Source organism: Schistocerca gregaria, chromosome 6, assembly GCF_023897955.1.
Source record: "Schistocerca gregaria isolate iqSchGreg1 chromosome 6, iqSchGreg1.2, whole genome shotgun sequence".
Classification (NCBI taxonomy): Eukaryota; Metazoa; Arthropoda; class Insecta; order Orthoptera; family Acrididae; genus Schistocerca; species Schistocerca gregaria.
Window position 1 is genome coordinate 155441946 of NC_064925.1, and position 17522 is coordinate 155459467.

A 17522-nucleotide genomic window follows, 5' to 3' on the forward strand; every position below is an offset into this window, starting at 1 on the left:
AAGATCTTACAGTACGCACACCACAGGGTCTGTTGCACATCGATGGGTGGTGAGTCGTGTTATTTGTGGTAACATAATTAAATGAGTACTTAGGAGAAAAGGGGAGGGGATCTTTTAGTGATGAGTTTAGGGGTTTCAACAGATATGGATATTTGTGTTATATGGGCAAATGAGTGCCATTTAGAAGGTCATCGCACGGTTCGTCATATGAAGAGAGTGAAATGCTTTCGATAGTGTAAAAGGAAGTCCATTTTATTCATTTGAATATCATTACAATGGATGTGCACTGTGGTATGATGTTCAGCCTCTGTGTCCTTCACACGATATCCCCCTAAAATTAAGTTGTGATCTATGGTAGATGGAACCAGAGTCATCAGGCGAGCGTCCACCCCGGCATGCGCGCCAGGTGTTCGTCGACGTGCGGGTCGAGCCTGAGCGAGACGGCCGGCCCGCCAGCCAGGAGCGCCGCCCATTGGCCAAAGGTGCCGTAGTCGAGCAGCGACTGGTTGCAGGCGGCGAGCAGCGCCAGGTCCTGCTCCGGGGAACCCCCGCGCGCCACCAGCACGTCGCGGCTGGCGCCCCCGTCCGCCAGGTGGCGCTCGCACCACCCCGGGTCGTCGCTGGCCACGGCGAACAGTGCGCGCCCGCCCTTCCACAGCCGAGCCCTGGCGCGGCACAGCGCCATGCCCGCCGAGAAGTAGGACGCGTCTGCCGGCAGCACCAGGCAAGCACACACACTGAGTCCTCCACCAACTTGCTCGTTAGTACATGTCAACTAAGCTACGCTTTAATTGATGAAAGGAGAAAATATAAAACCGCAGTGAATGAAGCAGGCGAAAAGGAATACAAACGTCTCAAAAATGAGATCGTCAGGAAGTGAAAAATGGCTAAGCAGGGATGGCTAGAGGACAGATGTAAGGATGTAGAGGTTTATCTCACTAGGGGTAAGATAGATACTGCCTACAGGAAAATTAAAGAGACCTTTGGAGAAAAGAGGGCCACTTGTACGAATATCAAGAGCTCAGATGGAAACCCAGTTCTAAGCAAAGAAGGGAAAGCAGAAAGGTGGAAGGAGTATATAGAGGGTCTATACAAGGGCGATGTGCTTAAGGACAATATTATGGAAATGGAAGAGGATGTAGATGAAGATGAGATACGATACTGCATGAAGATTTTGACACAGCACTGAAAGACCTGAGTCGAAACAAGGCCCCGAGAGTAAACAATATTCCATTACAATTAATCACGGCCTTGGGAAAGCCATGCCTGACAAAACTCTACCATCTGGTGAGCAAGATGTATGAGACCGGCGAAATACCCTCAGACTTCAAGAAGAATATAATAATTCCAATCCCAAAGAAAGCAGGTGTTGATAGATGTGAAAATTACCGAACTATCAGTTTAATAAGTCGCACCTGCAAAATACTAACGCGGATTCTTTACAGACGAATGGAAAACCTGGTAGAAGCCGACCTCAAGGAAGATCAGTTTGGATACCGGAGAAATGTTGGAACACGTGACGCAATACTGACCCTATGACTTATCTTAGAAAATATATTAAGGAAAGGCAAACCTACGTTTCTAGCATTTGTAGACTTAAAGAAACCTTTCGACAATGTTGACTGGCATACTCTCTTTCAAATTCTAAAGGTGGCAGGGGTAAAATATAGCGAGCGAAAGGCTATTTACATTTGGTACAGAAACCAGATGACAGCTCAAAAGAGTCGAGGGGCATGAAAGGGAAGCATCGGTTGGGAAGGGAGTGAGTCAGGGTTGTAACCTGTCCCCGATGTTATTCAATCTGTATACTGACCATGCAGTAAAGGCAACAAAAGAAAAATTCGGAGTAGGTATTAAAATCCATGGACAAGAAATAAGAACGTTGAGGTTTCGTCGATGACATTGTAACTCTATCAGAGACAGCAAAGGACTTGAAAGAGCAGTTGAACGGAATGGACAGTGTCTTGAAAGGAGGATATAACATGAACATCAACAAAGACAAAACGGAGATAATGGAATGTAGTCGAATTAAGTAGGGTGATGCTGAGGTAATTAGATTAGGAAATGAGACACTTAAAGTAGTAAAGAAGTTTTGCTATTTGGGGAGCAAAATAACTGATGATGGTCGAAGTAGAGAGGATATAAAATGTAGACTGACAATGGCAAGGAAAGCGTTTCTGAAGAAGAGAATTATGTTAGCATCGAGTATACATTTAAGTGTCAGGAAGTCGTTCCTGAAAGTATTTGTATGGAGTGTAGCCATGTATGGAAGTAAAACATGGACGATAAATAGTTATGAACAAGAAGAGAATAGAAGCTTTCGAAATGTGGTGCTACAGAAGAATGCTGAAGATTACATGGTTTCAAATGGTTCAAATGGCTCTGAGCACTATGGGACTTGACATCTTAGGTCATCAATCCCTTAGAACATAGAACTACTTAAACCTAACTAAGGAGATCACACACAACCATGCCCGAGGCAGGATTCGAACCTGCGACCGTAGCAGTCTCGCGGTTCCGGACTGCAGCGCCTAGAACCGCACGACCACCGAGGCCGGAATTAGATGGGTAGATCACATAACTAATGAGGAGGTATTGAATAGAATTGGGGAATAGAGGAGTTTGTGGCACAACTTGACAAGAAGAAGGGAGGGCAGCGTGGAGGGTAAAAATCGTAAAGGGAGACCAAGAGATGAATACACTAAGCAGATTCAGAAAGGATGTAGGTTGCAGTAAGTATTGGGAGATGAAGAAGCTTGCACAGGATAGAGTAGCAATAAGAGCTGCATCAAACCAGTCTCAGGACTGAAGACAACAACAACAACAACAACAACGCTTCTCAGCAAATTCCACTAACCCTCACTTGTTCCTAGAAGATTCTCAGCCAGCCATCGGACAGCACTTAGAGTACAACTCAGAGATCGCGTAGAAATAACTAGAATCCCTGAAGGCAGTGCAGGTGCATATTGTTCTGAAACTTCAGCTGGACATTTCTCTAAGAGTACCGTCAGTTGAACTGTGTTATGGCTTCTAAGTGCACAAATCGAACATTATACAGGGTATTGGCTGTGAAGATGGAGAGTTCCCGCAAACACAGAACATCAGTTACTACCTATTGTTTTCTGTACAGTAGTAACAGTTCCGGGAAGTAGACTACACCTGTTAGTATAGACAATCCGTTTTGCGTCCAAGTGTCCCACCTTAATACCTCATCTGCTGCCCAGCGATATGTAAACTTTAATAGCTTGCTTGTGTCGCAAATACTTCGAGGTACTAACTACCCTAAAAACATACTGCTTGTAGCAGCTATAATTACTAGTCTACAAATGAAGTAAATACTGACGTAATGTTGTTCAGTACTCTCTCTCCTGTCAGCAATAGAAATATCTGTACTTATTCTCCAACTACTGCGCATATTGAACTTCCTGGCACTTTAAAACCATACACCAAACCGAAACTCGAACTCCGGACCTTTGCCTTACACAGGCAAGTGCTCTACCAAATTCACTTTTTAACAGAATCGCTTCGTATGTTTATGAACATTCAGATGACCATAGTCAAAACTATCGTGTAACGTGAGCTGCAAACTCAGAAAAAAAATTGAAGGTAACAAAAAAGAGAAAAAGATTCAGAGTAACCAGGAAACGAAAGCACAATCTGTTGTCTACTGTTTTATCTTTTTTTCTGTTTTTTGATTTTTTTATTGTAAGTGAGAAAAGTGAACAAAAGCGGCCTTCACGTGATTCTGCATCAGCTGACAGGGGTCAGCTCACAGGGGTCTTAGCCAATACCCTGTCAACTAAAAATAAGAAAAAGCATTGTATCACAAGTTATCGAGTTTCCAACCACGCCAAGTAGTTAAAATTACACGAGCCTAAGGCTAAACAGGCCTTCACGTTGTGTGACAGCCCTTATATACACTAGCTGCCGCGAGTCCCACGAGAAAGACAGGCCGCGGCGCGTGCGTCACAAAGGTAGTCCTGAACTCGCTCGCTGGCTCAGCTCAGCAGACAAAATACATTTCTACATCTGCTAACTCGCAGATTCATTGGAATCTGCTATTATGAAGTCTTACTCATTAACAGTACTACAGCAAAATTTAATTTATGATCAACATGCGGTATAAATGGTAAAACGGCTTGTTGATAGCATATAGTCTCTTCTGCTTAACAGTACCCCTTACATGCTGGAAGTGGCGCCTTATGCAACTGATAATCGTTTTAGCTTGATTTTATTTTACTGTACGCCAGTACAGCCGTAACTAATTATAAGTAGGCACGTGGACTTCCCATCATTATAGGACTAATAACAGTAAATTCCTTAATAGCGGATTCCAGCAGAAGATTCAGTTTTCGTTTGTACGGGCACGCCTAGTTACGAGTTAACAGGTGTAGATGCGTAGTTTGTCTGCTGATTTGAGCGAGCGAGCGCAGGACTACCTTCGTGACGTACACGCCGCGGACTGCCTTTCTCGTATGCCCCGAGCTGCCGGCTGTGACGTCACTGGTGCCCGCAGCATCGCCGTATACGGGTACATTTTGACTCGGCGTTCGATGCGCTCGGTTCAACCGCGCGATGGCTTGATCCCACGCCATGCTGAGCTGTAGGCCTCCGTCTTTATTTAGGGTGTTATTAGTTATTTTGACTTAAATGTCTTCTTTAGTTACACAATGCCGGCAGCCATATGCGCGAGCCACAGCGGATTTTTTCTCAGATTTCATCTGGTGTCCGTTTTCTAAAGCATTCTCCGTAAAGAAGAATCCTTGGGATAGCGTAGATGATAAAATCACTTAGGCTCCTTCGTGCATTGTTCTACAGTGCATACTGTATGTCCAACATAAGACAGCCCACATTCGCAAGGTATCTTGTAGACCTCAGATGCTCTGAGACCTGCTGCAGCTTTATGTTACGGGGTAAAGTCAACTGCCTGCACACCAGTCAGAAACGAAACAGAAGAGACGGCTGTGAGCAGAAGTCAGCCAATCGCACACTGACCGACCCCTTTCTAGGCCGACAACGTGACAGCCGCGGCCCATATGTGAAGAGGACCTAAGTGCCATAACCGACTGGTGACTACGCAGTTCGATAGCAGCATCAACTCTAGTCTCTTCGCTTGTACTCTCTATGTAGTACAGACTTGGAATAGTTTATAGTGAAGAATATTGATTATGTTTCAGCCGTGGCGGGACCAGCGTCAGTAGTACCCATTGGAACGTTTCCACGTAACACCTGCTTTGTTTAACCTTTAAGGGACAGAAAAGGTAAGAAACTACCGGCAGTATCATCCAAATTTCGGGTAGATACACAACATGCTGAGTGCCGATACAGCGGTACTAGCGAATGACATTCTTATCTGTGATGACACCGTCGTCGGAGTGACGAAAAAGCCTAATATTCCTTCCTTCCTATGGAATTACGCTAGAAAAAAATCCTGAAAATCTAATCAGTAATTTCCTTTAACTAAACGTTTATCACATCAGTTAGTTATTCTAAGTTCACAGCCACTGTATTCGTGCGTCTCTCCTCTTTTCGAACAGCGTCATCTAATAAGCTGGTTTAGGTTTTTATGCAAGGAGCTCAAGGCGACCAATGAGCGCATCGTTGCGTGGTAAATGCTGCGTGAGAGACGACTACGTCCGCGACGAAGAAGGGTTCCACATCAAGTTACTGACCTCTTGCGGGGAGAAACGGTTGATCTTGATGGATATGGGTTGTTGTATCGTGAAACAGATCTTCACAAGACATTAAGCTGCGGTATTCGAGTTGGGGATATGGTGTGGAGAGACGTGCACGACTCATAAAACCTAGGAGTGATAACGAAAATGTTGCATCGGCATAATACCTAGCACAGAAGTAACACTAACAAGAGTGATTAGTAATTGTATGGGCAGACAACGGACATTACTCGTGTGGGAACTAATTTACAAAGGCAAGTGATCACAAAATTAGCTATTTAAATTCAACTATGAATTCAAAACATGAGAGTTCTTTAAAGAAATTATAGAAAAAATCAACACAATGAATTATTTGCATTACGCCTCAGTGTAATAATTACGGAGCACAACCTGACTTTGATCAAAACTTGCTCTCAAGAACGTAATAATTACACAGAAATGACTGTAAACTCTCAAAATACTGCGAGCAAGACATCGATACATAAACACATCAGAATCTGATAAAGGAATCCGTGTAACTGAGATGAAGGTAAAACTATTTACAGTTGGGCAGATTCAGTAGTTTCCGATATATCACGAATATTAATTTGAAATTTAATTATGTTAACTGTAGTTCACAATCAAGATCTTTGTAAGTATGGAAAAGAACTTGTAATTCTAGAGAACATTGTACGGTACTGTCTGGCAAAATTATATCCGTATTCTATATTTTCTCATTCATAACGTGATTATCGGAATTTAATTAGTTAACAGAGTAATAGGGTATGGACCCAGTTTCCATTGTTAGTGACGTGAGTTAATGACCACTATAAAATTATGATTAAAGCACACACAAGTACTGTATTGTCCAAATAAAAAAATCCTTCAAGACCCAGGCAAGTCTTTTACACACCAGGGTGTGTGAAATGCTTCAGCCTTAGTTTCTGCGAACGTACTGCCACGACGAATTAGCTCGGTAGAAACCATTAGGATGATCATGCGTCATCATCCCGTTGAAAATATTTTTTATCCGTACTTTGGCCTAACACAGTATTCTTCGTTTATATTCCTCCTGAAGCCCTCCTCGAAAATCAGATTGTGCCTCACGGAAATAGCATCTCACTGCTACAAGGCACTGATGCACGGACAAGCACTACGCCGGAGCCCCGACAGCCCCTCCCCCCCCCCCCCCCCACACACACACACGCACGTACTCTTTTTTTCCCTCGCAGTTAAATCTCGTCTCCCCTATGGTCGCTACTGTCTGATTGGTCTGTACCGCGCTCCAAAGAGTCTCTTTTACCATTCAGACAATACCACAGGCTTTATACAAAATCATATACTTGATCATGCGAATGACTCTTCTATAAAAAGTTACAAAATATACTCGGTGGCCGAGCGGTTCTAGGCGCTACAGTCTGGAACCGCGCGACCGCTACGGTCGCAGGTTCGAATCCTGCCTCGGGCATGGATGTGTGTGATGTTGGTTCCGATGGCTCTGAGCACTATGGGACTCAACTCCTGTGGTCATCAGTCCCCTAGAACTTAGAACTACTTAAACCTAACTAACCTAAGGACATCACACACATCCATGCCCGAGGCAGGATTCGAACCTGAGACCGTAGCAGTCGCACGGTTCCGGACTGCGCGCCTAGAACCGCGAGACCACCGCGGCCGGCCTCTGTGTGATGTCCTTAGGTTAGTTAGGTTTAAGTAGTTCTAAGTTCTAGGGGACTGATGACCTCCGCTGTTAAGTCCCATAGTGCTCAGAGCCACTTGAACCTTTTTATAACAAAGAAAACATTACATTCATGAAAAACCATAGACTTCAGTAACCCAAAAGTGATGTTGTGTCACATGTTGAGACACTGTGCTGTAGTGTCACAAATTGAAGAATTCTACTCCTTCGCAACCATGGTAATCACACAAATCTGTTTCTCATGATACTGTAGGAGATGTACGAAGGTGGCAGCAGAACTATCTCAAATTCTTCCTCCTACAACTGTTCTCTACATTTAGCCAGCAGTGTTTCACGAACACAATGTTGTCTTCCTACCAATGACTCCAATACGTTCCCCATCATCTCTCTCACACATTCATGTGGGCCAAATCGACCTCTTACCAACGTCCTCAAATTGATGCGATGCCTGCTGTGATACTACTTGGAGAAATAGTGGAACAGGAAATGAATTGATCGCACTAGCGTCCTGCAAAAATTTTCCTTTCTAGATTATCTGCCCTTTCCCAAATTCCTTCCAACAGATCGAAATCGTACATTCACCTCTCCCAATACGGATATTACGTTCTCTTTAAATTCCATATCGCTTCTTCGCGTTACCACTAAATACTTAAACGATTAGGCATGTTACGTATGTTCGCCCTCTTTGTAGTCACCACTAAGCTGGTAATGGGATGCTATCGCGTTGTTGTTCTTTGTTAGAGACACGTGCAACGCTCCATTGGTACGCTATGCGCTTTGACTTATATGTCACCGAGTATGCACAGAAATTTTAATCCATCGGCAATTATTCTGCGTAATTCACTAAAGGGAGTGATTATCTTTATTACGGTCTGGGGTGCAATTTGTTTTCCCACGCACCCTGTCTGCAAAATTGTACATCAGTCTAGTCACTCGAACTGTTGTGCTGCCAATCCTGCCGCTGTTGTAACCCAGTATGTTCGGCAGATTTTTGACATGTTGCCTTGGCCTGCTCGATCACCAGATCCGTCTTCAATCGAGTACAGTTGGGTCACTATCGGCCGAAAACTCCAGCGTCACCCACAACCGTAACTGCTCTGACCGACCAAGTGCAACTGGCGTGGAACTCCATCCCACAAACTGACACGGCATTTGTGCAACACAATTCATGCACGTTTGTATGCTTGCATTCAACACTCTCGTGGTCACACCGCTAATTAACACAGCGGCATTTAACATTTCAGTGGCTTATTCGTGCACATACATTAACCTGTGATCCTGCAATGTTCATCAGCTAAATTTTGTTACCTAGACAAATGTGTTCCAGAAATTACAGTGCAAATTTTTTGCTGTTGCGATATTTCTTTCAGTCAGTGTATTTAGCTGTTCTTCGCATCTGCCCTGGTGTTTCCCCACTGCTGACTTGGTGTGTTGTCTTAGATAAATGTATGCTTACTGAGAAACAGCGGCATTAAAGTCATAATTAAATTCAGCGTGGACTTCATCTTTTCTGTGACATGATGCTTGAAGAACAGGGATTTATCCATTTACACACACAATTTTTTCATCTTTGCTCTCGAAGGGATGCGTTCGTGCCGGTCGGAATAGCCGTGCGCGTCTAGGCGCTACAGTCTGGGGCCGAGCGACCGCTACGGTCACAGGTTCGAGTCCTGCCTCGGGCATAGATGTGTGTGATGTCCTTAGGTTAGTTAGGTTTAAGTAGTTCTAAGTTCTGGGGGACTGATGACCTCAGCAGTTAAGTCCCATAGTGCTCAGTGTACAAAAGTGGTCGCTTCTTGGTAAACAGCACTGCTGCCGTTTTCATACGTTAACATTGACCTTATTCTGCATTGCCAAGGATTGCTTCTGCATACGGAGGATCAGTTTGGGCACATTGAACCCTGAGGCTAAAATCGCTGTATCATTAACCTAGAGACTGGCTGAAACATGTTGTTCCATCGATATTTCGTTAACACTAACCTTAAACAACAGCAGAGACAATATGGAGCCCTGTGAAATGTCGCCAATAGGATGTTGCGTAATCTGGTAGGGTGTGTAAGTAGGCTGTTTAGATTTTTATGTTGGTAACGCCACGTAGCGCTCTGTATGAAAATCACTGGCTGTGCTGTGTGCAGTCTGTGGCTGGTTGGCATTGTTGGAATATTAGCTATTGTAGTGTTGTGCAGTTTTAGGTATACTTTCTACTTCTCCTCTCATTCCTTTAACTGTGGAATTCCTGTAGTACTTTTTGCTGAATCAGAGCTTCAGAAGACCATTTCTTTTCGATACCTTCACATTTTTCCAGCAGCTATTTCGCTTTAGCTTCCTCGCAATTTCTGTCTACTTCACTCCTAAGCAATTTACATTGCTGTATTCCTGTCTTTGCGGCAACGTATTTATGGATCTTTCGCCGGTCAGTTGATTTCTTCTCTTACCAAAGATTTCATCGAGTTTCTTTCCTTGCTCCTGTCTTCAGACGCCGAGCCGTGCAAACGCGCCAGCAGCAGCAGCATTTGCCTGATACACGGTAATTTAGTTTTGTTTCTGTTTTTTTCTGGTGTTTCTGCAAAGAAGTGAATTCTGTCTGTGTATTTTACTGTGTAGACTAGTGGTTAGCAAATTACTCTTAGTTTTTGTTTGTGTGCATAAAATTTAGATAAGGAGGCTTCCTAGTGTACTTTTCCCTCCATCAGACCACCACATCACCCCACTAAGTTTAAATCTCATGCTGTTATACACTCCTGGAAATGGAAAAAAGAACACATTGACACCGGTGTGTCAGACCCACCATACTTGCTCCGGAAACTGCGAGAGCGCTGTACAAGCAATGATCACACGCACGGCACAGCGGACACACCAGGAACCGCGGTGTTGGCCGTCGAATGGCGCTAGCTGCGCAGCATTTGTGCACCGCCGCAGTCAGTGTCAGCCAGTTTGCCGTGGCATACGGAGCTCCATCGCAGTCTTTAACACTGGTAGCATGCCGCGACACGGTGGACGTGAACCGTATGTGCAGTTGACGGACTTTGAGCGAGGGCGTATAGTGGGCATGCGGGAGGCCGGGTGGACGTAGCGCCGAATTGCTCAACACGTGGGGCGTGAGGTCTCCACAGTACATCGATGTTGTCGCCAGTGGTCGGCGGAAGGTGCACGTGCCCGTCGACCTGGGACCGGACCGGACCGCAGCGACGCACGGATCCACGCCAAGACCGTAGGATCCTACGAAGTGCCGTAGGGGACCGCACCGTCACTTCCCAGCAAATTAGGGACACTGTTGCTCCTGGGGTATCGGCGAGGACCATTCGCAACCGTCTCCATGAAGCTGGGCTACGGTCCCACACACCGTTAGGCCGTCTTCCGCTCACGCCCCCAACATCGTGCAGCCCGCCTCCAGTGGTGTCGCGACAGGCGTGAATGGAGGGACGAATGGAGACGTGTCGTCTTCAGCGATGAGAGTCGCTTCTGCCTTGGTGCCAATGATGGTCGTATGCGTGTTTGGCGCCGTACAGGTGACCGCCACAATCAGGACTGCATACGACCGAGGCACACAGGGCCAACACCCGGCATCATGGTGTGGGGAGCGATCTCCTACATTGGCCGTACACCTCTGGTGATCGTCGAGGGGACACTGAATAGTGCACGGTACATCCAAACCGTCATCGAACCCATCGTTCTACCATTCCTAGACCGGCAAGGGAACTTGTTGTTCCAACAGGACAATGCACGTCCGCATGTATCCCGTGCCTCCCAACGTGCTCTAGAAGGTGTAAGTCAACTACCCTGGCCAGCAAGATCTCCGCATCTGTCCCCCATTGAGCATGTTTGGGACTGGATGAAGCGTCGTCTCACTCGGTCTGCACGTCCAGCACGTACGCTGGTCCAACTGAGGCGCCAGGTGGAAATGGCATGGCAAGCCGTTCCACAGGACAACATCCAGCATCTCTACGATCGTCTCCATGGGAGAATAGCAGCCTGCATTGCTGCGAAAGGTGGATATACACTGTACTAGTGCCGACATTGTGCATGCTCTGTTGCCTGTGTCTATGTGCCTGTGGTTCTGTCAGTGTGATCATGTGATGTATCTGACCCCAGGAATGTGTCAAAAAAGTTTCCCCTTCCTGGGACAATGAATTCACGGTGTTCTTATTTCAATTTCCAGGAGTGTAGCATATAATTTAGACCAGTGCATTCTAGTTTACATACTTATACTTATCTTGTGGAGTTGCTTTAGGGTTAGCAGTTTCTAGTGACCGATAACTGTAGATAAAGTCACTTCTGTAGAGAAATTTATTTCTGTTTAAAAGTTTGCCGCCTCAGGGCATAGTGAGAAATCTGCAGAGAAGTTTTTAGTGTTTCTTTGTTCTCCTCGTTATATTTTGCGCACATCCCAAACTCAGTAGCGCCATTTGAAATCTTATATCTATTTTACACGGTACAATATGGCAAGAAACTGTATTTGTTGTGAGCGGGCACAAGGAGAATTGGCTGCGGTCTGTAAACAGCTGGAAGCAGCATTGGCTACCGTCGACATGCTTCTACCTATTGTTTAACGTTGAGCCGGCATCGGGGCTCCGGTGACGAGACCTGCGACACCTTTGGTGCCTTTGAATCCCCAGGTGGCCCGGATGTCGATGCATCTTCTGATTCGCAACATCTGAACGGCCCGTCTTCAGTCGAGGGCGGGTGGCAGACAGTGGTGGGTTCGCGTGTTAGTAGACGGAAGGCGAAAGAGGGAGCACGTCGTGCGGCTGGCTCCCTACGCTTTAGCAACGTGTACGAGTTGCTACCCAGCGTTCATGATAACTCTAAGCCAGCACCAAATGCCTCTCCCATTGGGCCAGCGTAGGATTTTCCTGCCCAGTCCGGACAAGCGCAAAGGTAGGTACACTTGTCATTGGGAGCTCCAATGTTAGACTGGTGATGGAGCCCCTCAGGGAAGTGGCAGGCAAGGAAGGAAAGAATGCCAGCGTACCCTCAGTATGTTAGCCGGGGGGTCTCGTCAGTGATGTGGAAGAGGCCCTGCCGGCAGCTGTCGAGCGATAAAATCTAGCGAGGTTATCACGTATTCCAATTGTGAATTAATATTGGTGAAGTTAAGTATCAAAGGTCTGTAAAAAATGGTAATCGGATGCCTTTATAGACCGCCTGGGTCAGGAGCTCTAGTAATAGAGCGTTTCAGACAGAACTTTCAGAACATTGTTAGTAATTTACCTTATCATGCCGTTGTAATAGGGGGTGACTTCAACTTGCCAGTTATAAATTGGGAATGTCATGCTATCAAAACTGGTGCCAGAGACAGGGATTCGTGTAACACTGTTCTGGACGTCTTGTCCGAAAATTACTTTGAACAGATAGAGACCCAACTTGTGAGGGTAACGTCTTAGGCCTCCTGGGAACAAACAGACCCGAACTTACCGAATAGGTAAACATAGAAGAACGTATCAGTGATCATAAGACTTTGACAGCATCTGTGACGACGGGTACCACAAGGAATGTTAAGAAAGGTAGGAAGTTATATTTGCTTAGCAAGAGTGACAGATTACAAATTTCAGAGTATCGGAGCAGTCAGCATCAAATATTCAGTGATGAGGACAGAGATGAGGAAAACAAATGGAAAAAAATCAATGTAATCGTGTAATATGTCCTCGACAAATAAGTTCGAGCAAGGTCTTATGGGATGGGAAAGACCCAACATGGTATAATGGTCATGTTAGAAAACTGCTACGAAAACAAAGATAACTTCACCTCAGATTCAAGAGAAACAAAAAACTTAACTGACGTACAAAAACTGAACGAAGCGAAAATGAGCGTAAGGAGAACAATGAGAGAAGCGTTCAGTGACCTCGAAAATAAAACTTTGTCAACCGATCTGAGTAAAAACCCTAAAAGGTTTTGGTAGTATATGAAATCAGTAAGTGGGTCAAAAGCATCTATTAATTCAGTCAGTGACCATACTGGCACCGAAACGGAATATTACTGAGAGAGGGCCGAAATACTGAATTTGGTTTTCCAAAACAGTTTCACCGCGGAAGATCGTAACACGGCCCCTCCTTTCAATCGTCGTACGAACGTCAAACGGCAGATATTGAGATAAGCGTTTGCGGAATAGAACAACTACTGCAATCGCTTAGTAGTGGAAAGGCGTCAGGTCACATGAGATACCTATAAGATACAACAAAGATTATACGAAAGAATTTACTTCCCTTCTAGCAGTAATTTACCGTAGATCGCTTGAACAACGAAGGGTATCTAGTGACTATAAGCAAACGCTGGTCATTCCCGTTTCTAAGAAGATCCATAGAATATATGTACCAAATTATAAGCCTACATCGTTGACTCCCGCCCCCCCCCCCCCCCCCCCCCCCCCATGAACCATGGACCTTGCCGTTGGTGGGGAGGCTTGCGTGCCTCAGCGATACAGATAGCCGTACCGTAGGTGCAACCACAACGGAGGGGTATCTGTTGAGAGGCCAGACAAACGTGTGGTTCCTGAAGAGGGGCAGCAGCCTTTTCAGTAGTTGCAGGCGCAACAGTCTGAATGGTTGACTGATCTGGCCTTGTAACAATAACCAAAACGGCTTTGCTGTGCTGGTACTGCGAACGGCTGAAAGCAAGGGGAAACTACGGCCGTAATTTTTCCCGAAGGCATGCAGCTTTACTGTATGATTAAATGATGATGGCGTCCTCTTGGGTAAAAGATTCCGGAGGTAAAATAGTCCCCCATTCGGATCTCCGGGTGGGGACTACTCAAGAGGATGTCATTATCAGGAGAAAGAAAACTGGCGTTCTACGGATCCTAGCGTGGAATGTCAGATCCCTTAATCGGGCAGGTAGGTTAGAAAATTTAAAAAGGGGAATGGATAGGTTAAAGTTAGATATAGCGGGAATTAGTGAAGTTCGGTGGCAGGAGGAACAAGACTTCTGCTCAGGGGACTACAGGGTTATAAACACAAAATCAAATAGGGGTAATGCAGGAGTCGGTTTAATAATGAATAGGAAAATAGGAATGTCGATAAGCTACTACAAACAGCATAGTGAACACATTATTGTGGCCAAGATAGATACGAAGCCTACACCTACTACAGTAGTACAAGTTTATATGCCAACTAGCTCTTCAGATGACAAAGAAATTGAAGAAATGTATGATGAAATAAAAGAAATTATTCAGATTGTGAAGGGAGACGAAAATTTAATAGTCATGGGTGACTGGAATTCGAGTGTAGGAAAAGGGAGAGAAGGAAACATAGTAGGTGAATATAGATTGGGGCTAAGAAATGAAAGAGGATGCCGCCTGGTAGAATTTTGCACAGAGTACAACTTAATCATAGCTAACACTTGGTTTAAGAATTATGGAAGAATGTTGTATACATGGAAGAACCCAGAAGATACTAAAAGGTATCAGATAGATTATATAATGGTAATACAGAGATTTAGGAACCAGGTTTTAAATTGTAAGACATTTCCAGGGGCAGATGTGGACACTGATCACAATCTATTGGTTATGACCTGTAGATTATAACTGAAGAAACTGCAAAAAGGTGGAAATTAAGGAGATGGGACCTGGATAAACTGAAAGAACCAGAGGTTGCACAGAGATTCAGGGAGAGCATAAGGGAACAATTGACAGGAATGGGGGAAAGAAATACAGTAGAAGAAGAATGGGTAGCTTTGAGGGATGAAGTAGTGAAGGCAGCAGACGATCAAGTAGGTAAAAAGACGAGGGCTAGCAGAAATCCTTGGGTAACAGAAGAAATATTGAATTTAATTGATGAAAGGAGAAAATATAAAAATGCAGTAAATGAAGCAGGCGAAAAGGAATACAAACGTCTCAAAAATGAGATCTACAGGAAGTGCAAAATGGCTAAGCAGGGATGGCTAGATGACAAATGTAAGGAGGTAGAGGCTTATCTCACTAGGGGTAAGATAGATACTGCCTACAGGAAAATTAAAGAGACCTTTGGAGATAAGAGAACTACTTGTATGAACATCAAGAGCTCAGATGGAAACCCAGTTTTAAGCAAAGAAGGGAAAGCAGAAAGGTTGAAGGAGTATATAGAGGGTCTATACAAGGGCGATGCACTTGAGGACAATGTAACGGAAATGGAAGAGGATGTAGATGAAGATGATATGGGACATATGATATTGCGTGAAGAGTTTGACAGAGCATTGAAAGACCTGGGTCGAAACAAGGCCCCCGGAGTAGACAACATTCCATTGGAACTACTGACGGCCTTGGGAGAGTCAGTCCTGACAAAAGTCTACCATCTGGTGAGCAAGATGTATGAGACAGGCGAAATACCCTCAGACTTCAAGAAGAATATAATAATTCCAATCCCAAAGAAAGCAGGTGTTGACAGATGTGAAAATTACCGAGCAATCAGTTTAATAAGTCACAGCTGCAAAATACTAACGTGAATTCTTTACAGACGAATGGAAAAACTAGTAGAAGCCGACCTCGGGGAAGATCAGTTTGGATTCCGTAGAAATGTTGGAACACGTGAGGCAATACTGTCCCTACGACTTATCTTAGAAGCTAGATTAAGGAACGGCAAACCTACGTTTCTAGAATTTGTAGACTTAGAAAAATCTGTTGATAATGTTGATTGGAATACTCTCTTTCAAATTCTGAAGGAAGCAGGGGTAAAATACAGGGAGCGAAAGGCTATTTACAATTTGTACAGAAACCAGATGGCAGTTATAAGAGTCGAGGGACATGAAAGGGAAGCAGTGGTTGGGAAGGGTGTGAGAGAGGGTTTTAGTCTCTCCCCGATGTTATTCAATCTGTATATAGAGCAAGCAGTGAAGGAAACAAAAGAAAAATTCGAAGTAGGTATTAAAATCCATGGAGAAGAAATAAAAATGTTGACGTTTGCCGATGACATCGTAATTTTGTCAGAGACAGCAAAGGACTTGGAAGAGCAGTTGAACCGAAAGGATAGTGTCTTGAAAGGAGGATATAAGATGAACATCAACAAAAGCAAAACGAGGATAATTGAATGTAGTCGGATTAAGTCGGGTGATGCTGAGGGATTTAGATTAGGAAATGAGACACTTAAAGTAGTAAAGAAGTTTTGCTATTTGGGGAGCAAAATAACTGATGATGGTCGAAGTAGAGAGGATATAAAATGTAGACTGGCAATGGCAAGGAAAACGTTTCTGAAGAAGAGAAATTTGTTAACATCGAGTATAGATTTAAGTGTCAGGAAGTCATTTCTGCAAGTATTTGTATGGAGTGTAGCCATGTATGGAAGTGAAACATGGACGATAAATAGTTTGGACAAGAAGAGAATAGAAGCTTTCGAAATGTGGTGCTACAGAAGAATGCTGTAGATTAGATGGGTAGATCACATAACTAATGAGGAAGTATTGAATAGGATTGGGGAGAAGAGAAGTTTGTGGCACAACTTGACCAGAAGAAGGGATCGGTTGGTAGGACATGTTCTGAGGCATCAAGGGATCACCAATTTGGTATTGGAGGGCAGCGTGGAGGGCAAAAATCGTAGAGGGAGACCAATAGATGAATACACTAAACAGATTCAGAAGGATTTAGGTTGCAGTAGGTACTGGGAGATGAAGGATAGAGTAGCATGGAGAGCTGCATTAAACCAGTCTCAGGACTGAAGATCGCAACAACAACATCGTTGACTTCAATATGTTTTTCCACTATGGAACACGTTTTATGCTCAAGAATTATGAAGTTCTTGGAAAAGGAAAATCTCCTGTATAAAAATGAACATGGATTTCGCAAACAGAGATACTGCGAATCTCAGCTTGCTCTGTCCTGCATGAGATCCACAGCGCAGTGGGCAATGTCGCCCAAGTTGATGCCGTGTTCCTTGAGTTCAAGAAGGCATATGACACCGTACCGCACTGCCTTATTGAAAAATGTACGAACTTATCAGGTATGGGGGCAGATTTGCGACTGGCTTCAGTACTTCCTTGCAGACAGAACTCAACTTTTAACGGTAAAAATCGACAGATGTAAATGTAATTTGCGGTGTACCCAAAGGAAGTGTGATAGGACCGATACTGTTTAGAATATATATGAGTGATCAAGTAGAAACAGTCGGATGCTCTCTAAGGCTGTGCGCAGACGACGCGGTTGGCTGTGGAAAAACAGCAACGCCAGCAAAATGACCTCCAGAGAATTGTTGAATGGTGTAGGCTCT

The 17522-nt window shown here is 44.5% G+C and overlaps 1 protein-coding gene across 1 annotated transcript in view; it reads right to left on the reverse strand.

The window, feature by feature from the left end:
• Positions 1-231: 231 nt before the first annotated feature.
• Positions 232-17522, reverse strand: part of LOC126278418 (uncharacterized) — a 97788-nt gene continuing 80497 nt past the window's right edge. Inside the window, exon 4 of the mRNA XM_049978528.1 lies at positions 232-708. Coding sequence (XP_049834485.1) covers positions 374-708 — 335 coding nt within the window. The 3' untranslated portion in view covers positions 232-373. The remainder of the gene's footprint in view (positions 709-17522) is intronic.